Here is a 25,864-nt window from a genome sequence, read left to right as displayed (position 1 = left end):
TGACATAATTGTTCCATCGTTTCCTAGTCCTAAAGTGTCACCCAGCACAATGGAAACGATTCCTGAGATGTACCAAGAAATCCCACTGGAGCAACAGTTCAGTTTATGGAATCTACCCAACTTGAAGATGCCGAAAGCTCTTATGGGACTTACCATTTTCAGTCCTTGATTGATCTGAAAAGAAAGATACATTGGTTTTCATATGAAGGGACTACTTTTGAATAATTCCATCACAAACAGTATAGAAATAAAGCCCTTAATATCAATTACATCAACATTTTTCATTTTCCCTATAAAAGGCATGACTGGTTTTGGAGCTGTAGGTTATTCCGCCAAAACCTCTACATGCTATGCACCTTCACAGCAGTGAAAGAATCTCAACTAAAAGTAAATGCTAAGAGACCTAAAATCCCTATTAATCAGTACATTGTCCTGCGTTTTCCTCTTCACCCTCTCCCAAATGTGAAGGTTGGAGGTACCCAGGAATTCGATCGGAGCAAATCTCCTGTCCAGGTTTCCAGTCCAAACTTTGTTGTTGTTTATTCGTTTAGTCGCTTCCGACTCTTCGTGACTTCATGGACCAGCCCACGACAGAGCTTCCTGTCGGTCGTCAACACCCCCAGCTCCCCCAGGGATGAGTCCGTCACCTCTAGAATATCATCCATCCATCTTGCCCTTGGTCGGCCCCTCTTCCTTTTGCCTTCCACTCTCCCTAGCATCAGCATCTTCTCCAGGGTGTCCTGTCTTTTCATTATGTGGCCAAAGTATTTCAGTTTTGCCTTTAATATCATTCCCTCAAGTGAGCAGTCTGGCTTTATTTCCTGGAGGATGGACTGGTTGGATCTTCTTGCAGTCCAAGGCACTCTCAGAATTTTCCTCCAACACCACAGTTCAAAAGCATTGATCTTCCTTCTCTCAGCCTTCCTTATGGTCCAGCTCTCGCAGCCATATGTTACTACGGGGAACACCATTGCTTTAACTATGCGGGCCTTTGTTGTCAGTGTGATGTCTCTGCTCTTAACTCTTTTATCGAGATTTGTCATTGCTCTTCTCCCAAGGATTAAGCGTCTTCTGATTTCCTGACTGCAGTCAGCATCTGCAGTAATCTTTGCACCTAGGAATACAAAGGCTTTCACTGCTTCTCCATTTTCTCCCTCTATTTGCCAGTTATCAATCAAGCTGGTTGCCATAATCTTGGTTTTTTTGAGGTTTAGCTGCAAGCCAGCTTTTGCACTTTCTTCTTTCACCTTCATCATAAGGCTCCTCACTTCCTCTTCGCTTTCAGCCATCAAAGTGGTATCATCTGCATATCTGAGATTGTTAATGTTTCTTCCAGCGATCTTAACTCCAGCCTTGGATTCCTCAAGCCCAGCTTGTCGCATGATGTGTTCTGCATACAAGTTGAATAGGTAGGGTGAGAGTATACAGCCCTGCTGTACTCCTTTCCCAATCTTAAACCAGTCCGTTGTTCCATGGTCTGTTCTTACTGTTGCTACTTGGTCGTTATACAGATTCTTCAGGAGGCAGACAAGATGACTTGGTATCCCCATACCGCTAAGAACTTGCCACAATTTGTTATGGTCCACAAAGTCAAAGGCTTTAGAATAGTCAATAAAACAGAAATAGATGTTTTTCTGAAACTCGCTGGCTTTTTCCATTATCCAGCGGATATTGGCAATTTGGTCTCTAGTTCCTCTGCCTTTTCTAAAGCCAGCTTGTACATCTGGCAATTCTCGCTCCATGAATTGCTGAAGTCTACCTTGCAGGATCTTGAGCATTACCTTACTGGCATGTGAAATGAGTGCCACTGTTCGATAGTTTGAACATTCTTTAGTGTTTCCCTTTTTTGGTATGCGGATATAAGTTGATTTTTTCCAATCTGATGGCCATTCTTGTGTTTTCCAATTTTGCTGGCATATAGCATGCATTACCTTGACAGCATCATCTTGCAAGATTTTGAACAGTTCAGCTGGGATGCCATCGTCTCCTGCTGCCTTGTTATTAGCAATGCTTCTTAAGGCCCACTCAACCTCACTCTTCAGGATGTCTGGCTCTAGCTCACTGACCACACCGTCAAAGCTATCCCCGATATTGTTATCCTTCCTATACAGGTCTTCTGTATATTCTTGCCATCTTTTCTTGATCTCTTCTTCTTCTGTTAGGTCCTTGCCATCTTTGTTTTTGATCATACCCATTTTTGCCTGGAATTTACCTCCAATGTTTCTAATTTTCTGGAAGAGGTCTCTTGTCCTTCCTATTCTATTGTCATCTTCCACTTCCGCACATTGCTTGTTTAAAAATAATTCCTTATCTCTTCTGGCTAACCTCTGGAATTTTGCATTTAATTGGGCATATCTCCCCCTATCACTGTTGCCTTTTGCTTTCCTTCTTTCTTGGGCTACTTCTAGTGTCTCAGCAGACAGCCATTTTGCCTTCTTGGTTTTCTCTTTCTTTGGGATGTATTTTGTTGCCGCCTCCTGAACAATGCTGCCAACTTCTGTCCATAATTCTTCCGGGACCCTATCTACTAAGTCCAGTCCCTTAAATCGATTCCTCACCTCCACTGCATATTCCTTAGGAATATTAGTGAGCTCATATCTAGCTGATCTGTGGGTCTTCCGTAATCTCTTGAGTCTGATCCTAAATTGTGCAAGAAGAAGTTCGTGATCTGAACTACAGTCAGCTCCAGGCCTTATTTTTACCGACTGTACAGATGTCCGCCACCTTTGGCAGCAAAGGATGTAATCAATCTGATTTCGGTGTTGTCCATCTGGTGAAGTCCATGTATAAAGCCGTCTCTTAGGTTGTTGGAAGAGAGTGTTTGTTATGCAGAGCGAATTGTCTTGGCAAAATTCTATCAGCCTATGTCCTGCTTCATTTTGTTCTCCCAGGCCATACTTACCTGTAATTCGAGGTGTCATTTGACTGTCCACCTTAGCATTCCAGTCTCCCGTGATGAAAATAACATCTCTTTTAGGCGTGTTGTCCAGTAGGTGCTGCAGATCCTCATAGAACTGCTCTACTTCAGCTTCTTCAGCATTTGTGGTTGGGGCGTATATCTGGATCACTGTGATGTTAGATGGCTTGCCCTGAATTCGAATTGAGATCATTCTGTCGTTTTTTGGGTTGTATGCAAGCACTGCTTTAGCCACTTTACTATTAATTATGAAGGCTACTCCATTTCTTCTGTGGTCCTCTTGTCCACAGTAGTAGATCTGGTGGTCATTTGATGTGAAGTGGCCCATTCCAGTCCATTTCAGTTCACTGACGCCTAGGATGTCTATCTTTAATCTTGACATCTCACCAATAACCACATCCAATTTGCCCTGGCTCATAGATCTTACATTCCAGGTTCCAATGGTGTGTTGATCCTTAGAACATCGGATTCGCCGTTCACCACCAGCACCGTCGGCCGCTAGCCGTCCTTTCGGCTTTGAGCTAGCTGCATCATCACGTCTGGGGCTAGTTGAACTCATCCTCTGTTCCTCCCAGTAGCATTTTGACCATCTTCCGACCTGGGGGTCTCATCTTCCGATGGTATACCGACATATCTCTGGTTGTACTGATCCATTCAGTTTTCACGGCAAGAATACTGGGGTGGGTTGCCATTACCTTCCCCAGGGATCGCATTTAGTCTGACCTCTCTGTCATGACCTTCCCGTCTTGGGTGGCCCTTCACGGTTTAGCTCATGGCATCAGTCCAAACGGTTTAGCTCATGGCATCAGTCCAAACTTAGGTTGCCAAAATTGTTCATGGAACTTACCAATTTCTCCATTAAATGGATCTGAAAAGAAACATGAGTACTTTGTATGAGTAAACATTTGGATTAATGAATGGATTAAACTTTGATTTTGGATTATAAGAAACGGTCGTTGAAAATGACTTTTTCTTACTAACAGGCTCCAGTTGTGACCAATGGAATCCTGCTGATAGGGCCAGTCTCCTCTTCATATTGTGTGACTAATGCTACAGGACACTCATATCCCCAGTCTTGTGAAGAAAGACTCCCTAAATTCAATGGACGTTACTTTCAGGGAAGCCTGCATATGACTGCAGAATGAGAGAAAGAGGAAACCGAAGATGGGCAATGATCTATTTCTTTGGGTTTCATACATCTGTGAGGAGCTGAATGTGGGCTTTCTGTAGGCTGCAGGACTGATGCACCATGCACATTTGCATTTACTGAAATCTGTCGGAGCATTTATTTTCCCCCTCTGAAACCGCCGAGGAGTTAAATTTCTTTTTTCCAAAACTGGATGTAAGGCAGCAGTATTGCCAGACTATCCAGATAGTGATGTTAAAATGAAAAGAGAAAGAAACCATCTCAGCATAAACTCTTGAAGGATATACCATTGCTAACACATTTTAGAAGACTTACCCTTTTCAAATGTTAGTTGCTCTAGGAAAAAAGAAGGGAGAGATTTCACATCAACAAATGTCTAGATCAGAGTGAGTATTTATCTTGCATACTGTCTGGAAGTAGTATGCGTTAGAAAAATGGTAAACACAAACTAAAAACAACACAAAGTGGAAAAAGAAGAACATGTGTGATATAAAAAGTGTGGGGAAAATATTCTGAATTGGAGAACCAATACGAAAAATGGAAATCTGATGAGGTGTCGGAGCAACTTGCATGAGGTCCTCTCTGTGAGAATCAGTGATAGGTTCTCTGGATCTGTTGCCTAGGAGCACTGCTTTGCTCCACACGTCCTATTTCAAAGAACTATGGAACAAGCAGCATGTGTTTCTTCTCAACCAGACAAACCAGGCCCAAGTAATTCTGTGTACGGAATTCCTGACATAATTGTTCCATCCTTTGCTATTCCTAAAGTGTCACCCAGCACAATGGAAATGATTGCTGAGATGTACCAAGAAATCCCCCTGGAGCAACAGTTCAGTTTATGGAACCAACCCAACTTAAAGATGCCGAAAGCTCTTATGGGACTTACCATTTTCAGTCCTTGATTGATCTGAAAAGAAAGATACATTGGTTTTCATATGAAGGGACTAATTTTGAATAATTCCATCACAAACAGTATAGAAATAAGGCCCTTAATATCAATGACATGACTAAATGAATAAACAACAACAGGAGAATCAGGAAGACAAAAAACTAATCATTTACATTTGAATAATAACCCTGTGCAAAGGTAAAGCATTGTTTCAACTTAGAAGAGGTTTGATTTAATCACTCCACTGAAAGAGCTTAGCACATATTCCTTTGGGTTTCAAACAGCTGTGAGGGACTGAATATGGGCTTTCTATAGGCTGGAGGATTGATGCACCATGCAAATTTGCGTTTACTGAAATCTGTGGGAGAATTTATTTGCCTCCTCTGTAATCCCCGAGTAGTTAAGTTTTTTTTTTTTTTCTCCAACACTGGATGTAAGGCAGCGGGATGTTCCATCTTCAATCAGATTGGATCAAACAGTAGTGCAGATATACTCTCTGAACTCCTTTTCTGCCAAGTATAATTCAACTTTTAAAAGTTTCATTAGATTTTATCCAATATTTATTTCTTGTTGTTTTTTAAGATCTCCATGCAGATTATCTAGAGATCTCCTTCATTTTATCTCCACAACAAGACCCCTGTGAGGTAGACTGGACAAATAGGGAATGGCTGGCTCAAGGCCATGCAGTGAGTTTCCACGACTGAGCATAAAACTGAAACTGGGTCTGCCACTAGTAGTTCATACTTTTGGAATAATTATCGAGCATTATTTCAGATGACTTCATCCAATTCAGCACTGATGAGGTTACCTAGTTGGGTAATGAAATGTCTGCAAGCAAACCACCAAGCTGAGAGAGCACCAAGGACTCCTCAATTCAGAAATAAGCCACAATTCGTAAATAAGTAAGTAGAATGCCTTTCGAAAGTGGAGGTCAGATAAAGGACTTGGTAGCAGGGATAAATAAATGCCTATCAAGTTTCGTTCCGCAGCACAGGGAGTTAGATGTACATTCATGAACAGCGGTATGTTTTTTTGTGTATTACTGCTTGCGTTTATTTTGAAAGAAAAAGCTCTGTTGTGGGCTGGTCCACGAAGTCATAAAGAGTCGGAAGTGACTAAACGAATGAACTACAGAACCATGCAGGTAACGGTACTGGTTGAAATAAAGGCATGCCACAACTGTGCGAGACCTTCAACCAATTGATACCTAATTTCCCTATCTGCATTACTGTATTTTGTTACAGCCTGAGTTATAAACATTTTATCATCTGAGAAATCCATGAGCATGTAGGTATTGCCAGATGATCCAGATATTGATGTTAAAATGAAAAGAGAAAGAAACCATCTCAGCATAAACTCTTGAAGGATATACCATTGCTAACACATTTTAGAAGACTTACCCTTTTCAAATGTTAGTTGCTCTAGGAAAAAAGAAGAGAGAGATTTCACATCAACAAATGTCTAGATCAGAGTGAGTATTTATCTTGCATACTGTCTGGAAGTAGTATGCGTTAGAAAAATGGTAAACACAAACTAAAAACAACACAAAGTGGAAAAAGAAGAACATGTGTGATATAAAAAGTGTGGGGAAAATATTCTGAATTGGAGAACCAATACGAAAAATGGAAATCTGATGAGGTGTAGGAGCAACTTGGATGAGGTCCTCTGTGTGAGAATCAGTGATAGGTTCTCTGGATCTGTTGCCTAGGAGCACTGCTCTGCTCCACACATCCTATTTCAAAGAACTATGGAACAAGCAGCATGTGTTTCTTCTCAATCAGACAAACCAGGCCCAAGTAATTCTGTCTCCGGAATTCCTGACATAATTGTTCCATCCTTTCCTATTCCTAAAGTGTCACCCAGCACAATGGAAACGATTGCTGAGATGTACCAAGAAATCTCCCTGGAGCAACAGTTCAGTTTACGGAACCAACCCAACTTGAAGATGGCGAAAGCTCTTATGGGACTTACCATTTTCAGTCCTTGATTGATCTGAAAAGAAAGATACATTGGTTTTCATATGAAGGGACTAATCTTGAATAATTCCATCACAAACAGTATAAGAATAACGCCCTGAATATCAATTACTTCTACTGTTTTCATTTCTCATCTAAGAGGCATTACTGGCAAACGATAAGTGTTTGATTTTGAGTGAACCAGACAGGATCTCAAAGTCATATCTGTTAATGAAATGAGATAAGGAATAGTCTAAGTCTTGCTATTAAGTAAAAGTAGAACCATGAAGGCAATGGTAAGAGTTGAAATAAAGGTATGCCAGAACTGTGGGGGACTTTTCACCAATTGATTTCCATGGCCGCTAAACAGTATCTTGCTACAGTCTCAGTTATAAACAGTTTATAATCTGAGAAAACCGTGAGCATGTAGGTATTGCCAGATTATCCAGATAGTGATGTTAAAATGAAAAGAGAAAGAAACCATCTCAGCATAAACTATTGAAGGATATATCATTGCTAACACATTTTAGAGGACTTACCATTTTCAGATTTTAGTTCCGCTAGGAAAAAAAGAAGAGAGAGATTTCACATCAACGAATTTCTAGATCAGAGCGAGTATTTATCTTGGATACTGTCTGGAAGTAATATTTGGGGTTGAAGGTGGGGGATGTTACCCTTGTGATGATCAGATCACTCTTTGATACCCTTGGTCTTCTCTGCAACCATTCCCCACCACAGGGAGTTAGGATCTATTCAACTGGTCCCTCCAACAATCCCAATGGTCCCTGTTGGATTTCAGAGCGAGCTCTCTGTAGAGAGTAAGGAAGGTGGCCTTGACCATGAGGCATGCAGGAGCTGTTGCCTAGGCAAAAGGGCAGAAGCATTTTTAAAGTCCAAAACAGTGAGATAGCATTTGGAAGCAGTTCAGAGAGATGCCTCTCTAGTACGTTTAACTAAAAGGGGGAGGAGGGGGAGGTACAGCACAATCAGAACTGCAAGATTCTGTTTTAATAGCCAATCTCAATAAAAATAGTTTTAGCCTTCTCATGGAGTAGATTTCCTGGTCTGACCAATCTCGTGGGGCTGACAGATCCACTGAGACTTTGTCACTGCTTGGAATGAGCAGGAGATGAAAGTCATTAGAGATGAGATTGCAGAAGAGACACCTAGAGTGTTATTGGAGGAAAACAAAGAGTAAATCTGATCACACATGGGTAAGAGCTTTTATTAAGGATTGCCTAGGGGCAGTAGGAGAGACAACATGTAGTAATTTTTTCCATTCTACTACATCTGCAGATAGCTAGCTGGTGGCATTGCTCAAGTGCTGAAAGTGAACTCGTCCAGAGGAACATTTTTGGGACCACTGTTAGGAACTCCAATTGTTTTTGTCTGCTGCACAAAAACTGACAGGTAGGCATGCTATGGATCCCACTTATGAAACAGTCAGCTGATGGGACCCTTGAGGCATGCCTCCCCGGTTGTAGCTCCTATCCCGTGGAACAGTATGCTCCCTGTGATTTAGATGGCCCCCCACCTTGTTTTCATTAGGGGGATAAAACCTGGCTCTTCCACAGGGCATTGGGCCAGGCATGTCTGTTAGGATTAGGAGCTGATAGAGATAGAGGTAGATGATATAGTGGTGATATTGATTTTTCATTTATTTATTTGATTTATTGATCAAATTTTGCCATGGCCCATCTCCCCCCAGGAGAAGGGATTCCAGGCAGCTTTTTTAAACCTGAGGTTAGCTGCCCAGAGTTGCATTTGCAAGTTGGGCAGTCATATAAATCAAATGAATAAATAAATAGTATTAGAAAAATGATACACACAAACTATAAATGAAAACAAAGTGAAAAACAAGGAGATATGTGATATAAACAGTGTAGGGAAAATATTTTGAATTGGAGAACCAATACGAGAAATGGAAATCTGATGAGGTGTAGGAGCAACTTGGATGAGGTCCTCTGTGTGAGAATCAGTGATAGGTTCTCTGGGTCTGTTGCCTAGTAGCACTGCTTTTCTCCACACGTCCTATTTCAAAGAAATATGGAACAAGGAGCATGTGTTTCTTCTCAATCAGACAAACCAGGCCCAAGTAATTCTGTCTCCAGATTTCCTGACATAATTGTTCCATCGTTTGCTATTCCTAAAGTGTCACCCAGCACAATGGAAACGATTGCTGAGATGTACCAAGAAATCCCCCTGGAGCAACAGTTCAGTTTATGGAATCTACCCAACTTGAAGATGCCGAAAGCTCTTATGGGACTTACCATTTTCAGTCCTTAATTGATCTGAAAAGAAAGATATATTGGTTCTCATTTGAAGGGACTAATCTTGAATAATTCCATCACAAACAGTATAAGAATAACGCCCTGAATATCAATTACTTCTACTGTTTTCATTTCTCATATAAGAGGCATTACTGGCAAAGGATAAGTGTTTGATTTTGAGTGAACCAGACAGGATCTCAAAGTCATATCTGTTAATGAAATGAGATAAGGAATAGTCTAAGTCTTGCTATTAAGTAACAGTAGAACCATGAAGGCAATGGTAAGAGTTGAAATAAAGGTATGCCAGAACTGTGGGAGACTTTTCACCAATTGATTTCCACGGCCGCTAAACAGTATCTTGCTACAGTCTCAGTTATAAACAGTTTATAATCTGAGAAAACCGTGAGCATGTAGGTATTGCCAGATTATCCAGATAGTGATGTTAAAATGAAAAGAGAAAGAAACCATCTCAGCATAAACTATTGAAGGATATATCATTGCTAACACATTTTAGAGGACTTACCATTTTCAGATTTTAGTTCCGCTAGGAAAAAAAGAAGAGAGAGATTTCACATCAACGAATTTCTAGATCAGAGCGAGTATTTATCTTGGATACTGTCTGGAAGTAATATTTGGGGTTGAAGGTGGGGGATGTTACCCTTGTGATGATCAGATCACTCTTTGATACCCTTGGTCTTCTCTGCAACCATTCCCCACCACAGGGAGTTAGGATCTATTCAACTGGTCCCTCCAACAATCCCAATGGTCCCTGTTGGATTTCAGAGCGAGCTCTCTGTAGAGAGTAAGGAAGGTGGCCTTGACCATGAGGCATGCAGGAGCTGTTGCCTAGGCAAAAGGGCAGAAGCATTTTTAAAGTCCAAAACAGTGAGATAGCATTTGGAAGCAGTTCAGAGAGATCTGAACTCTAGTACGTTTAACTAAAAGGGGGAGGAGGGGGAGGTACAGCACAATCAGAACTGCAAGATTCTGTTTTAATAGCCAATCTCAATAAAAATGGTTTTAGCCTTCTCATGGAGTAGATTTCCTGGTCTGACCAATCTCGTGGGGCTGACAGATCCACTGAGACTTTGTCACTGCTTGGAATGAGCAGGAGATGAAAGTCATTAGAGATGAGATTGCAGAAGAGACACCTAGAGTGTTATTGGAGGAAAACAAAGAGTAAATCTGATCACACATGGGTAAGAGCTTTTATTAAGGATTGCCTAGGGGCAGTAGGAGAGACAACATGTAGTAATTTTTTCCATTCTACTACATCTGCAGATAGCTAGCTGGTGGCATTGCTCAAGTGCTGAAAGTGAACTCGTCCAGAGGAACATTTTTGGGACCACTGTTAGGAACTCCAATTGTTTTTGTCTGCTGCACAAAAACTGACAGGTAGGCATGCTATGGATCCCACTTATGAAACAGTCAGCTGATGGGACCCTTGAGGCATGCCTTCCCGGTTGTAGCTCCTATCCTGTGGAACAGTATGCTCCCTGTGATTTAGATGGCCCCCCACCTTGTTTTCATTAGGGGGATAAACCTGGCTCTTCCACAGGGCATTGGGCCAGGCATGTCTGTTAGGATTAGGAGCTGATAGAGATAGAGGTAGATGATATAGTGGTGATATTGATTTTTCATTTATTTATTTGATTTATTGATCAAATTTTGCCATGGCCCATCTCCCCCCAGGAGAAGGGATTCCAGGCAGCTTTTTTAAACCTGAGGTTAGCTGCCCAGAGTTGCATTTGCAAGTTGGGCAGTCATATAAATCAAATGAATAAATAAATAGTATTAGAAAAATGATACACACAAACTATAAATGAAAACAAAGTGAAAAACAAGGAGATATGTGATATAAACAGTGTAGGGAAAATATTTTGAATTGGAGAACCAATACGAGAAATGGAAATCTGATGAGGTGTAGGAGCAACTTGGATGAGGTCCTCTGTGTGAGAATCAGTGATAGGTTCTCTGGGTCTGTTGCCTAGTAGCACTGCTTTTCTCCACATGTCCTATTTCAAAGAAATATGGAACAAGGAGCATGTGTTTCTTCTCAATCAGACAAACCAGGCCCAAGTAATTCTGTCTCCAGATTTCCTGACATAATTGTTCCATCGTTTGCTATTCCTAAAGTGTCACCCAGCACAATGGAAACGATTGCTGAGATGTACCAAGAAATCCCCCTGGAGCAACAGTTCAGTTTATGGAATCTACCCAACTTGAAGATGCCGAAAGCTCTTATGGGACTTACCATTTTCAGTCCTTAATTGATCTGAAAAGAAAGATATATTGGTTCTCATTTGAAGGGACTAATCTTGAATAATTCCATCACAAACAGTATAAGAATAACGCCCTGAATATCAATTACTTCTACTGTTTTCATTTCTCATATAAGAGGCATTACTGGCAAAGGATAAGTGTTTGATTTTGAGTGAACCAGACAGGATCTCAAAGTCATATCTGTTAATGAAATGAGATAAGGAATAGTCTAAGTCTTGCTATTAAGTAACAGTAGAACCATGAAGGCAATGGTAAGAGTTGAAATAAAGGTATGCCAGAACTGTGGGAGACTTTTCACCAATTGATTTCCATGGCCGCTAAACAGTATCTTGCTACAGTCTCAGTTATAAACAGTTTATAATCTGAGAAAACCGTGAGCATGTAGGTATTGCCAGATTATCCAGATAGTGATGTTAAAATGAAAAGAGAAAGAAACCATCTCAGCGTAAACTATTGAAGGATATATCATTGCTAACACATTTTAGAGGACTTACCATTTTCAGATTTTAGTTCCGCTAGGAAAAAAAGAAGAGAGAGATTTCACATCAACGAATTTCTAGATCAGAGCGAGTATTTATCTTGGATACTGTCTGGAAGTAATATTTGGGGTTGAAGGTGGGGGATGTTACCCTTGTGATGATCAGATCACTCTTTGATACCCTTGGTCTTCTCTGCAACCATTCCCCACCACAGGGAGTTAGGATCTATTCAACTGGTCCCTCCAACAATCCCAATGGTCCCTGTTGGATTTCAGAGCGAGCTCTCTGTAGAGAGTAAGGAAGGTGGCCTTGACCATGAGGCATGCAGGAGCTGTTGCCTAGGCAAAAGGGCAGAAGCATTTTTAAAGTCCAAAACAGTGAGATAGCATTTGGAAGCAGTTCAGAGAGATGCCTCTCTAGTACGTTTAACTAAAAGGGGGAGGAGGGGGAGGTACAGCACAATCAGAACTGCAAGATTCTGTTTTAATAGCCAATCTCAATAAAAATAGTTTTAGCCTTCTCATGGAGTAGATTTCCTGGTCTGACCAATCTCGTGGGGCTGACAGATCCACTGAGACTTTGTCACTGCTTGGAATGAGCAGGAGATGAAAGTCATTAGAGATGAGATTGCAGAAGAGACACCTAGAGTGTTATTGGAGGAAAACAAAGAGTAAATCTGATCACACATGGGTAAGAGCTTTTATTAAGGATTGCCTAGGGGCAGTAGGAGAGACAACATGTAGTAATTTTTTCCATTCTACTACATCTGCAGATAGCTAGCTGGTGGCATTGCTCAAGTGCTGAAAGTGAACTCGTCCAGAGGAACATTTTTGGGACCACTGTTAGGAACTCCAATTGTTTTTGTCTGCTGCACAAAAACTGACAGGTAGGCATGCTATGGATCCCACTTATGAAACAGTCAGCTGATGGGACCCTTGAGGCATGCCTCCCCGGTTGTAGCTCCTATCCTGTGGAACAGTATGCTCCCTGTGATTTAGATGGCCCCCCACCTTGTTTTCATTAGGGGGATAAAACCTGGCTCTTCCACAGGGCATTGGGCCAGGCATGTCTGTTAGGATTAGGAGCTGATAGAGATAGAGGTAGATGATATAGTGGTGATATTGATTTTTCATTTATTTATTTGATTTATTGATCAAATTTTGCCATGGCCCATCTCCCCCCAGGAGAAGGGACTCCAGGCAGCTTTTTTAAACCTGAGGTTAGCTGCCCAGAGTTGCATTTGCAAGTTGGGCAGTCATATAAATCAAATGAATAAATAAATAGTATTAGAAAAATGATACACACAAACTATAAATGAAAACAAAGTGAAAAACAAGGAGATATGTGATATAAACAGTGTAGGGAAAATATTTTGAATTGGAGAACCAATACGAGAAATGGAAATCTGATGAGGTGTAGGAGCAACTTGGATGAGGTCCTCTGTGTGAGAATCAGTGATAGGTTCTCTGGATCTGTTGCCTAGTAGCACTGCTTTGCTCCACACATCCTATTTCAAAGAAATATGGAACAAGCAGCATGTCCTCATAAGACTGCAGAATTAGAGAAAGAGGAAACCGAAGATGGGCAATGATGTATTAACTCCATTATCCTAGTAAGCAAATCATCTGTGTAAATGTTTGCTGCAAAGTTCTCCTGGGAATAGAAATAGGGATTTTTCAAAGGTAGAGTTCTCTTCATAGTGGGCCAATCACTAAGCTACTAATAATTTTAATTTTATTTTATTACAATGTATACCTCCTAACTTTTCCACCTGAAGAACTATTTGGACCTGATCTACCCAGTCTTCAGATGATTTGACTGAGCAACTGTAATTTCCTTCATCAAACATCTGGACCTTTTTCAGCTTTAAGGAGACATCTCCAGTGTCCAATCCTTCTTTGGAAACAACTGCTCTGGCCTTATAGTTCTGTCCATAGATAGCCTCACCAACAGATGCTGTAAATTGGTAGATGTTCTCAATGGTACTGTTGACTCTTTTGTTCCATTGAATTGTGGTAAGTTTTGCTTGTGTCTTAAAATTGACATGGCATGGTAGGATTACATCTTGGCCCACATTTCCAATGACAAATAAGGGGGAACTCAATTCAAAATTGTCTGGAAAAAATGGTTCTAATTAGTTTTTTTAAATACCTAACAAACTAATGCAGCAGCATTTCACATTTGAACCTGAAAAGTCTGTTAAAATACTCTAGCTCTGTATAATTAATTACTTTTGTCCCTGGAAATAACTGTGCATATAAGACATTAGAAAATGAGCATGATGCCTGAATCATCAGTCAGGAACATTTCACAACTTCCTTCTGGGCAAAAGGCTCCTAGCTTTGCTAAGTAGTAGCTATTATGTCCTTCAGCAAAGGATCGTTACCTTGTCGTGGTGCTGGAGCTTGAGCACCTCAATGATGCCATGAGCTAAACCGTGAAGGGCCACCCAAGACGGGAAGGTCATGACAGAGAGGTCAGACTAAATGCGATCCCTGGGGAAGGTAATGGCAACCCACCCCAGTATTCTTGCCGTGAAAACTAAATGGATCAGTACAACCAGAGATATGTCGGTATACCATCGGAAGATGAGACCCCCAGGTCGGAAGATGGTCAAAATGCTACTGGGGAGGAACAGAGGATGAGCTCAACTAGCCCCAGACGTGATGACGCAGCTAGCTCAAAGCCGAAAGGACGGCTAGTGGCCGACGGTGCTGGTGGTGAACGGCGAATCCGATGTTCTAAGGATCAACACACCATTGGAACCTGGAATGTAAGATCTATGAGCCAGGGCAAATTGGATGTGGTTATTGGTGAGATGTCAAGATTAAAGATAGACATCCTGGGCGTCAGTGAACTGAAATGGACTGGAATGGGCCACTTCACATCAAATGACCACCAGATCTACTACTGTGGACAAGAGGACCACAGAAGAAATGGAGTAGCCTTCATAATTAATAGTAAAGTGGCTAAAGCAGTGCTTGGATACAACCCAAAAAACGACAGAATGATCTCAATTCGAATTCAGGGCAAGCCATCTAACATCACAGTGATCCAAATATACGCCCCAACCACAAATGCTGAAGAAGCTGAAGTAGAGCAGTTCTATGAGGATCTGCAGCACCTACTGGACAACACACCTAAAAGAGATGTTATTTTCATCACAGGAGACTGGAATGCTAAGGTGGGCAGTCAAATGACACCTCGAATTACAGGTAAGTATGGTCTGGGAGAACAAAATGAAGCAGGACATAGGCTGATAGAATTTTGCCAAGACAACTCACTCTGCATAACAAACACTCTCTTCCAACAACCTAAGAGACAGCTTTATACATGGACTTCACCAGATGGACAACACCGAAATCAGATTGATTACATCCTTTGCAGCCAAAGGTGGCGGACATCCGTACAGTCGGTAAAAACAAGGCCTGGAGCTGACTGTAGTTCAGATCACGAACTTCTTCTTGCACAATTTAGGATCAGACTAAAGAGATTAGGGAAGACCCACAGATCAGCTAGATATGAGCTCACTAATATTCCTAAGGAATATGCAGTGGAGGTGAAGAATTGATTTAAGGGACTGGACTTAGTAGATAGGGTCCCAGAAGAATTATGGACAGAAGTTGGCAGCATTGTTCAGGAGGCGGCAACAAAATACATCCCAAAGAAAGAGAAAACCAAGAAGGCAAAATGGCTGTCTGCTGAGACACTAGAAGTAGCCCAAGAAAGAAGGAAAGCAAAAGGCAACAGTGATAGGGGGAGATATGCCCAATTAAATGCAAAATTCCAGAGGTTAGCCAGAAGAGATAAGGAATTATTTTTAAACAAGCAATGCGCGGAAGTGGAAGAAGACAATAGAATAGGAAGGACAAGAGACCTCTTCCAGAAAATTAGAAACATTGGAGGTAAATTCCAGGCCAAAATGGGTATGATCAAAAACAAAGATGGCAAGGACCTAACAGAAGAAGAAGAGATCAAGAAAAGGTGGCAAGAATATACAGAAGACCTGTATAGGAAGGATAACAATATCGGGGATAGCTTTGACGGTGTGGTCAGTGAGCTAGAGCCAGACATCCTAAAGAGTGAGGTTGAGTGGGCCTTAAGAAGCATTGCTAATAACAAGGCAGCAGGAGACGACGGCATCCCAGCTGAACTGTTCAAAATCTTGCAAGATGATGCTGTCAAGGTAATGCATGCTATATGCCAGCAAATTTGGAAAACACAAGAATGGCCATCAGATTGGAAAAAATCAACTTATATCCCCATACCAAAAAAGGGAAACACTCAAGAATGTTCAAACTATCGAACAGTGGCACTCATTTCACATGCCAGTAAGGTAATGCTCAAGATCCTGCAAGGTAGACTTCAGCAATTCATGGAGCGAGAATTGCCAGATGTACAAGCTGGGTTTAGAAAAGGCAGAGGAACTAGGGACCAAATTGCCAATATCCCCTGGATAATGGAAAAAGCCAGGGAGTTTCAGAAAAACATCTATTTCTGTTTTATTGACTATTCTAAAGCCTTTGACTGTCTGGACTATAACAAATTGTGGCAAGTTCTTAGCGGTATGGGGATACCAAGTCATCTTGTCTGCCTCCTGAAGAATCTGTATAACGACCAAGTAGCAACAGTAAGAACAGACCACGGAACAACGGACTGGTTTAAGATTGGGAAAGGAGTACGGCAGGGCTGTATCCTCTCACCCTACCTATTCAACTTGTATGCAGAACACATCATGCGACAAGCTGGCCTTGAGGAATCCAAGGCTGGAGTTAAAATCTCTGGAAGAAACATTAACAATCTCAGATATGCAGATGATACCACTTTGATGGCTGAAAATGAAGAGGAACTGAGGAGCCTTATGATGAAGGTGAAAGAAGAAAGTGCAAAAGCTGGCTTGCAGCTAAACCTCAAAAAAACCAAGATTATGGCAACCAGCTTGATTGATAACTGGCAAATAGAGGGAGAAAATGTAGAAGCAGTGAAAGACTTTGTATTCCTAGGTGCAAAGATTACTGCAGATGCTGACTGCAGTCAGGAAATCAGAAGACGCTTAATCCTTGGGAGAAGAGCAATGACCAATCTCGATAAAATAGTTAAGAGCAGAGACATCACACTGACAACAAAGGCCCGCATAGTTAAAGCAATGGTGTTCCCTGTAGTAACATATGGCTGCGAGAGCTGGACCATAAGGAAGGCGGAGAGAAGGAAGATCGATGCTTTTGAACTCTGGTGTTGGAGGAAAATTCTGAGAGTGCCTTGGACTGCAAGAAGATCAAACCAGTCCATCCTCCAGGAAATCAAGCCAGACTGCTCACTTGAGGGAATGATATTAAAGGCAAAACTGAAATACTTTGGCCACATAATGAGAAGACAGGACACCCTGGAGAAGATGCTGATGCTAGGGAGAGTGGAAGGCAAAAGGAAGAGGGGCCGACCAAGGGCAAGATGGATGGATGATATTCTAGAGGTGACGGACTCATCCCTGGGGGAGCTGGGGGTGTTGACGACGGACAGGAAGCTCTGGCGTGGGCTGGTCCATGAAGTCACGAAGAGTCGGAAGTGACTAAACGAATAAACAACAACAGCTATTATGTCTTTCCCTCCATAACTGAACTTTGAGATTAAAAAAAAAAGGAAAGAGCAGCTGCAACTTATCAGAAAGTTACAAACAGAAGATACATGTGCTGGGATATCCTATAAAATATCGTGAGTAAGATGTGATGATTGAACAATAAGATGCTTGTCTAGAATCTCCCTTGAACTTCCAAGCCATGTCTTCCGATAGACTGAGCATTCCATTATATGCACAATGCATTAGACGGCTTGGTTAACCCAATAGTCACCACAGAAACTGTTTGGAGGTCTTCTTGCACTAAAGTCCTTCCATTTGCAGGCCTGAAATCTTCTTCATCTTTAAAATTTTGGAATAAGAAAAAATATTTCTCTAAGCAACATTTTCTGAATAATGGTAACCCTATATATACATCAAGGCTTCTCCCATTGCCAGCAATGGAAAGCAAATGCGGCCAATGACAAATTAAGGTTTCATCTCCTGCAAAGCAATAGGACCACAGAAGCACTAGGAGATGACAACATGCATATAAATCCTTCCCCCAGAAAAAAACACATTATTGAAGGTTTTCTTCATATTTTACCTGATAAAGGAATCAATGACAGGATTATGATGCAGGAGTAAACAAGAATGAGATGGAGTATTTCTTTACTTCTATGGACTCTCATATTTTTTCAGCAAGTTCTGATCTGAAACACACATGACCCCAAACAAATAATTTGAGTTTTGAAGCTCTTTGCCTTTGTACTTACAACTTTTCAAATAAAAAGCCATGCAATTCAAAATTAAAAGCATATTACTTGGCTCGCTGTATAAAATTTGAATCACAAGTACCATCCGTTTCTCTCGCAAAACATCTCAGTGATAACCCATTTTCTTTGAATTCTTGGGACCTCATCATTTAATTTAATTTAATTTAATTTAATTTAATTTAATTTAATTTAATTTAATTTAATTTAATTTAATTTAATTAATTTCATTTCATTTCATTTCATTTCATTCACCTTCTTGAGAAATATCTGCCTTGCAGGTTGTGAATTTAGATGCAAATTGACCTGATTGATACTTTCTAAACTAATGTGCAGATTGCAGCATAAGTATGCAGGCATAAATATAAATAAATTCACAGGGTTATAAATAAGCATGGTTAAACACTGTTTAGGCTGAAATATAAATAATAAATACGTATAGTTTAAAATAGAAATGAATACATATAAACACAAAGACAAATGGCTACTGTTTATCTTATTGAATTTAGCCCTAATAATTCTGGTGCTGTATACTTTGAGGCACCAATTTTGCCTAGGGTAAGCAATACATCTTCATGTATATGTCTGGTTTCCCCCCTCCCCTTTTTCCTCTTTTTTTGCTTGCTTTGGTCTCTTACTGCAGTTGCCTAATTTATCTGTCTTTCTCAATGCTACTACAGTTATTTCAAGAGAGTGCAGCAGGAGCTGGTTATAATATTCTGTGCATATTCTCCATTTCTGCTTTTCTCTGTAGTTACCACGATGTTTGCAGTAAGATTAAGTCTCTAATGAGGCAGCATAAAACCTCATTAGAGGCTAGCTATCCTAGCCCTAAAACTAGTACTGCTCTGTCACACCAGAAGACCACATAGGAAAAGGGACTATGCTGGTTAAAAGAGAAATGGCATCAGTTGTAAGAAAGGTCATGAGATTGTTTGTTCATTAACATTCTCACTAACTAAGGGATGTCCTGGCTGTACGATGATTATGGGAATGTAAGCAATTACTTGCATGGCTTGGTCATTTCAGAGGCCTTGAGCGATTGCTTGCATGGAAGCTCCCACTTCTCCCAAATTTCCTTTGCATAGAGACAGATAATGTGTCATGCAGAAGGCCCTTTTTTCCTAATAAGTTCATGTTCTACATCTTGGATTTGGGATGTTTTGGAAGAGATGTGTTCTGAGGTGGTTAGAGGACAAGAAGTACTTTCTCATACAAATAAATTAGGTTCTGAAACAAAACAATAGATGTTTTTAGCTGTAGTTAGGAATTGTGCACTTCAGATGACATACGGGCCCTGTCTACCAAGGAACGTCATCGGACAGGACCCAGGAGGAGAGCTTTTTCTGCTGAAGCACCCGCCCTTTGGAACCTGTTAGCTAGTTGTATTGTGAGTCATTGTATGGATTGTGCTCTCCCGCAAATTACGTTTCAACCATTTTAACTGAATTTAATGGTTTTTATTTTAGTTGCCTATTTGTAACTATTTATTATTTTCTGTCTAAGGGTGTGAGCCACCTGGAGTCACATATGTGAATGACTATATAAACTGAATAAATAAACCAAATAACAAAGAAATATTTTTCTTCTTTTTATCAACAATCTGAAACTCTTTCACCTTGTACTAAATCATGCTGAAAACCTCCTTGATTTTCCCCTCCCCTCCCCATCCCAGCCTTTATTTATAACATTATGGAAGAAATTTTAGTTTTTTTGTTTTTTAAGAAAAGATAATGCATATTGCAATCTGCTATGGAACTGCTGGAAAACAGCTAAATTTATTTATTTGTTTATACAGACCTTTATAAACTAACTACTTCTGCGAACTCAGGGGGTATTTGCATGTGCCTGTGGTATTTTATGTGAATAATTCCCCTCTGACTTAAAGACGCCAACTTTCTCTTGCAGGAAATCAGCTCCCATCCATGTTTATTCCTCACCAACGCAATACGCGCCAAACAGCTCTTGTCATTTGGAAGCTCCAGAAAGCGGCTGAGCCTGCTACCTCAGTCCTGGTTTGTCATTTTAGACAAGGCATGTAGACATGTCAGGTGCTATTCCAGTTTTTGAGATAAAGTTAGAAATATAAGATCTCCCTCCCTCCAGATTTGACAAATTTACCTTTCCTTCTGAAAACCCTAATTGTTTGAAATTATACCTTTTTAAAAGGCAAAAAAAAAAGGCATACCTTTTCATGGAAGAAAGCTGGAAATGCCCTCTTTATGCATATGGGGATTGAATTTGATCTCTGCGTCCTCTATATTTCAGGAAGTGAAGACATAAGTGAGGGAAACGACAGCACTTTGGCCAGATAAACAAGAGATATGAGTTGCATATTAACCACAAAGCTTTTTATAACGCAAATATGTATACCTGTCCCTGTACAGGTGCCCTGCTACCTGAAGTCATGTACTACAGTATTTGTTCTCTCTCCAGTGGTCCAACAGTTTCATTGTCTTCATTTCCGTAGAACATCAAAGGAGTAAATCTACAACAGGGGCTTCTGAACTTTTTCAGGCTGTGGCACGTGTGTGTTTAAAGAATTCTAAGCCCCCACTGTCTTCTTTCAGGTACACACACAGACTGTCATGAGTAAAAAAAACCCCTGGGTTTGTGGGCTTCTTAATGCGAGCCGATGAGCTCTGATCTTTCTATTCTTAAAAAAACTGCTTCTGATACCTCTTGCTGCATTTGAGGCATTGGGGAAGGGGCTTAGTCTTTCCTGTAACCCCACAGAACAGTCTGAAAAGCCCTGATCTGTTGTATAATAGTGATTTCTGTATATTCATTGCCTGAATCATTTCTTCATTTCAAGAAGAGGATTGTGATGGGATAGGAAAATTCTCACTTCTCTCATTCTGAGCAGGGAACAGAAAGCGGGTAAAGTTACATACTAACAGAATCTCAATTTTGTCTTGTGATCATTATTCTGAATTTTGCAGTTTGAGTTCTTTTGCTTTTGAATACTGCCTGGATTGTTTTTAGGTTCCCTTCTTTCCAGTTGGTTTCTGTAACTATGTCTCTCTGGGGGAAAGCCTAATTAGTACTGAGATGTAGTTGTCTTAAAATGCCTGGCTTCTAAAGTCTAATGTCTTGCTTTTTGCTTGCACCCTGTAATCTCAGAAACCCAGCCTTTGAGTACTACCTGGAGAGAGGACAACCAGCGAGTTCTAAGCAAGATGTTTATTAGGTGTCCATAAATGCTACCAAACATGGAGAAAGACCATATCTAGTGAATTATAATTTTTCTCCATCTTGGCCTCTGGTTAACCTGTCACAAGATTAATCTTTCACAAGGACCTTAGGAATCTTACCTTCTGTGCTGTGAGTTGCAGTTCATGGTTGGCTATCTGCAAAGGAGGGAAACCTTACTACTGAACTTTGGGGAAGAGAAAGTCTCTTCCCTGATGTAAACCTGGGGAAGACATTGGTCATCACCCTGTGAGTTCAGAAGCTTGCAAAGTACCCATTGGTGATCCCTGTAATAAGGTGAGATTTACTTGCTGTGATAGAATTATGAACACTGTAAAAATTGTTCTTAAAATAAGCAAGATCTGTCTGTATTACACTCACCCCTCTTCATTTCTCTCTTTCTCATTTCTCTTCCTTACTCCTAAATGGTTGGAATCTGGGAGAACTGCATACTTATAGCAACCTTTACCTGTGGAATTTGTAGGTGCCTGCGATGGTGGCTATGTAGAAGGAGGGTAGTAGGCTATGTGGTAGTTTGGGCCTCTATATTTTGTCCCTTATTGCCTGTTTATTTTCTTTAGTAGTTGCTTCTTACAGTCTAGTTCAGGCCTAATAACAATTATATACTGTTTTGGACAAAAGATGCAAACAAGTAATCCAGCACTGGAAGCCAAGATGGAGAAGACTTCCACAGCCACCATATATTTCCCCTTGGTGCTCAGGTAGGTGGGGACAAAAGAGACCCAGACACTGCAAAAAATGAATAAGCTGAAAGTGATGAACTTGGCTTCATGGCAAGCACTGGGCAAATTCCTCACAAGGAAATTCACAATGAACCTAATGAGAGCCAGGAATCCCAGATAGCCCAGAACACATTAAAACAGAATGGGAGATCCTTCATTACATTCCAGCACAGATTCCTCAGCCAAAGAATGAGTGTCCCAATCTGGGAATGGGGGAGCGATATAGAGCCAGACAAAACAAATCACTGCTTGAATTAAAGAACAGAAAAGAACTGCAGAACTGGCCAATTGTTTGTCCATCCTTTTCCTCATCCTACTTCCCGGCTTGGTGGCCATGAAAGCGACAACCACTGTGATGTTTTTCGCCAGTACAGAAGAAACAGCCACAGAGAAGATAATGGCAAAAGATGTTTATCGGAGGTAGCAGGTCACAGCATGTGGCTGACCAAGGAATAGGAGGGGACAAAGGAAGCAGAGCAAGAGACAGATGAGCAGGGAGTAGGTGAGGTCTTGATTGTTGGCTTTGACAATGTGAGTATTCCTGTGTTTAATAAAGATTCCTAGCACAAAAACTGTGATCAGAGAAAAAAACAGAGCCAAGAAAACTAATGTGATCACCAAAGGTTCATGATGAGAAAGAAAGTTTGGGATCATAGGAAGACATAGATTTTTGTCCTTATTTGGATATTGACATTCTGGGCATCTGTAACGATCGTCCAGATCTGAAAAATGGAATACATGGTGTGGAATCAAATCCAGGATCCAAAGCAAATAATCAAGGCTGAACTGCAGTATTTATTAAACAGTGCACACTGGAGGGGTTCTCATTAAGATGGTGGGTGCCTTCCCTGAAAACAAAAGGAATGCACTGATAGAAAAGGAATGCACTTACAGAGAAAGAGATGATGTAAGCATACAAATTCATACGATGATGCAGGCATGCATACGTATTCATAAGCAATAGATCTCAAGTTACTTTCTGCCCTACTTACCTACTCTGAAGAAAGTCATTGTCTTAGTGAGAAGATGGATGGGAGCAAACCTCTTGAATATAGAGATTCATGGGTAGCAATGGGGATCCACTGATAAAACTTAGCAAATGCTGCAGAAGCTGCGGTCAGATAGTTTCCAAGTTGTTTGCCACATTCATTTATTTTTTAATTTGGTTTAAGCAAGACCATTTGTCTGAAAACTCTGAAAAGTTATTTTCTTCACAATGCCATTGTTGTTCCTCAAATATATCACATGGAGATTGGCTAAATAGGTAGAATGGAAATGGGGAAGTGAATGTTTATCCCTCTGCCTTCTTTCCTTTTTGATTAAATAGATCTTCAACAGAGATCAAATTTCTTGGATATATCAAGACCATAAACTAATTGCAGTGAATTCAACCAGTCTCAGGCCAAACATTGTGACTGGGGATAATTTCACAATTTCGGTATAAAAAATACATTGATTCTTATCAAAGAAACTCCCAGATGGGCAAATTAGATGCAACTACATATTCATGTACATCTGTGGCCGCGTTACTTCCACATATATATCTCTGTTTATCTGCAAAGTTTTCCCTTGCTGGATCAACCAGAAGCCCCGAGAGGGATGGTTGCATTTAATGGACACCTTCTGCTTCATTTACAATTTTTAAATTAATATTACTGCAAGTTGCCCAGAGTCATTTTGGAGTCAGGCAGCCGTTTAAGTCTTACGAATAATAAATAAATATAAAAATATTAAATGTAAATTGAGAATAGAATTGGGATCAAGAGTGGAAAGTGACATAAAGGAAGAAAAACAGTTCAGCAAACACTCTTACTTTTCTTTCTTATGCTGAGGACTGTAATTTTTCATGCTGGAGTTTTACAAGGTAGAATTGTAGACATCATTTCACTGTCTCTTACCCTTTTCATGTGATAGCTTCCCTGTTGGGCTCTGGGTACAATCATAGCAACAAAATGGCTTTCCTTTCTTCTTTTTCCTGCTATAACCTGGATGGCATTTATCATTGCGCACTGCAAGGGGCAAGACCTACGGATAAAAAATTGAGAGCTTTAGACAGTTTACAAAGAATCAGTATGCCTTGAATTAAGATCAGTGAAAGAATATGGTATACTTTGTACTCTGAATTGACCGCCCAATCAATAATATTTCTTTTAAGGAAGTTTGCAAACCAGAACATTGTTTTAATGGCATTTTCTGTATTGTTGTTCCCTTGTACCTTTTACTTTAATGTGAGAGTTTCTGTTAACATTAATTTTTTCCCCCTTGATGACCAGTTTTTATCCCTTCTTGTCATGAGTACTGATGGTGAGTAGGAGGGGGCCCCTATCCAGGGGGGAAAACGCATGTGTAGTTTGGAATTAATAATTCTAGAAATCAAATTACTGTCTGGACAAAAATGTTTTAATTATGGTAAATATGCCATTAAGTAAAAAAATGTAGTCAGAAAGAGAGAATAACATTTGATATTGTATCCTGGGGAATGCACATGTCATACTTTGCCAGTTAGATTTTTGAACAATATAAGCAATTTTAGAAAAGTTACTTTGTACTTGGAAGCATTCCATTTTTTAAAAAGATGATGTTATTTATTACTAAAACTGAAATGGAGAAGCTCCAGCCTTGCAATTATTACATGCTAGTCTAGCTTCATAGAAAAACATCTTCCATTGGTTACTTGCTATATAACATCAATAAAAGCAGATACATCAATAAATGCAGATAACATCAGTAAAAGTAATCTCCAGAGAAAATGCTACTCCCTAATGAATACTGTATCTCATTTAGCCATGCTATTTATTGGCGACTTTGTTTCTGCCACTTATTCTCAGCCTAATCAACCTGAATTTATCAAAAGAATGGATAAATATCAAAGAGGGAAGGATTGGTATATCCATCAATTCACACTTCAGTTTCCAATTGACCATGTATTCTTTAAACAATATTAATTTTTCTGGAATATTCACAGCAAAACCTCTTCCACTAGCTGCATGATATATTGGTAGGCATCTTCAGGCCATTTAGAAACACAAGGAATCATCACAGTGACAAACTCCATAGCCAATCAGGTAGTAAGTCAGCCTAGGATGTGTGTGATCAATGTACAAATCCTCACTCATCTTTGGAAATTATTATGAGACATTGAGCGTTTTATACATCCTCACTTGTTAAACCACAGCTTTTTGTGGTGGTAAAAACAAAATGACATGTTTCTATAGTATATACCAACAGGAGCATCTCAGAAGAACTGTGAAATCAAAATGTAATTTAAAGAATCCCTAAGTTTCAAAAACTGTTATTTTCTACTACCACACTTATTTTTTTAATAATTATCACTATCAAGCTTGTAGATATGTTCCTTCTTTTGGTTATCACTTTAGTGAAGTAATTAAATTTCATTTGATAGTATTTGACCTATCAGTTGATTAAGTTTGTATAACTGTTACATGCCCAAGTATAATCCAAACGTCTATACCAGGATCAATGCTTTCTCCAAGTGTTTGACCTACAATGTAAGAGAGATGAACACGGATATTACTGAATCACTTTTCCATTCAATTTAATGTCACCTGGTTAAATTGTCCTTGTTGTGTAATGATCTCCTGGGAAATGTTGACCTCTTTGCCTGGTAAAGCTGTGGGACCCATTCTTCCAACTTTTATTCTAAT

At 40.2% G+C, this 25,864-nt stretch overlaps 1 protein-coding gene and 1 long non-coding RNA gene across 3 annotated transcripts in view; both read right to left on the bottom strand.

The window, feature by feature from the left end:
* LOC134495537 (V-set domain containing T-cell activation inhibitor 1-like) overlaps positions 1-20,560 on the bottom strand; it is a 142,664-nt gene extending 122,104 nt beyond the window's left edge. For both annotated transcript variants that reach the window (XR_010067822.1, XM_063301049.1), the window contains exons 1-3: positions 20,453-20,560; positions 18,099-18,204; positions 13,696-14,055 (exon numbers count right to left, since the gene is read on the bottom strand). Coding sequence is in view for 1 of the 2 variants with exons in the window: in XM_063301049.1 (XP_063157119.1) it covers positions 13,696-14,055; positions 18,099-18,183 (445 nt within the window). In the remaining variant the exon portion in view is untranslated. The remainder of the gene's footprint in view (positions 1-13,695; positions 14,056-18,098; positions 18,205-20,452) is intronic.
* LOC134495543 (uncharacterized) lies at positions 4,380-11,977 on the bottom strand. Its single transcript, XR_010067826.1, has 7 exons — positions 11,956-11,977; positions 11,433-11,453; positions 9,702-9,722; positions 9,179-9,199; positions 6,354-6,374; positions 4,951-4,971; positions 4,380-4,400 (listed from the first exon to the last, which is right to left on the bottom strand). It is a non-coding gene; the product is annotated as an uncharacterized LOC134495543 (long non-coding RNA).
* Positions 20,561-25,864: the final 5,304 nt, after the last annotated feature.

Source organism: Candoia aspera, chromosome 4, assembly GCF_035149785.1.
Source record: "Candoia aspera isolate rCanAsp1 chromosome 4, rCanAsp1.hap2, whole genome shotgun sequence".
Taxonomy (NCBI): Eukaryota; Metazoa; Chordata; class Lepidosauria; order Squamata; family Boidae; genus Candoia; species Candoia aspera.
This window is presented reverse-complemented; position numbering and strand designations above follow the sequence as displayed.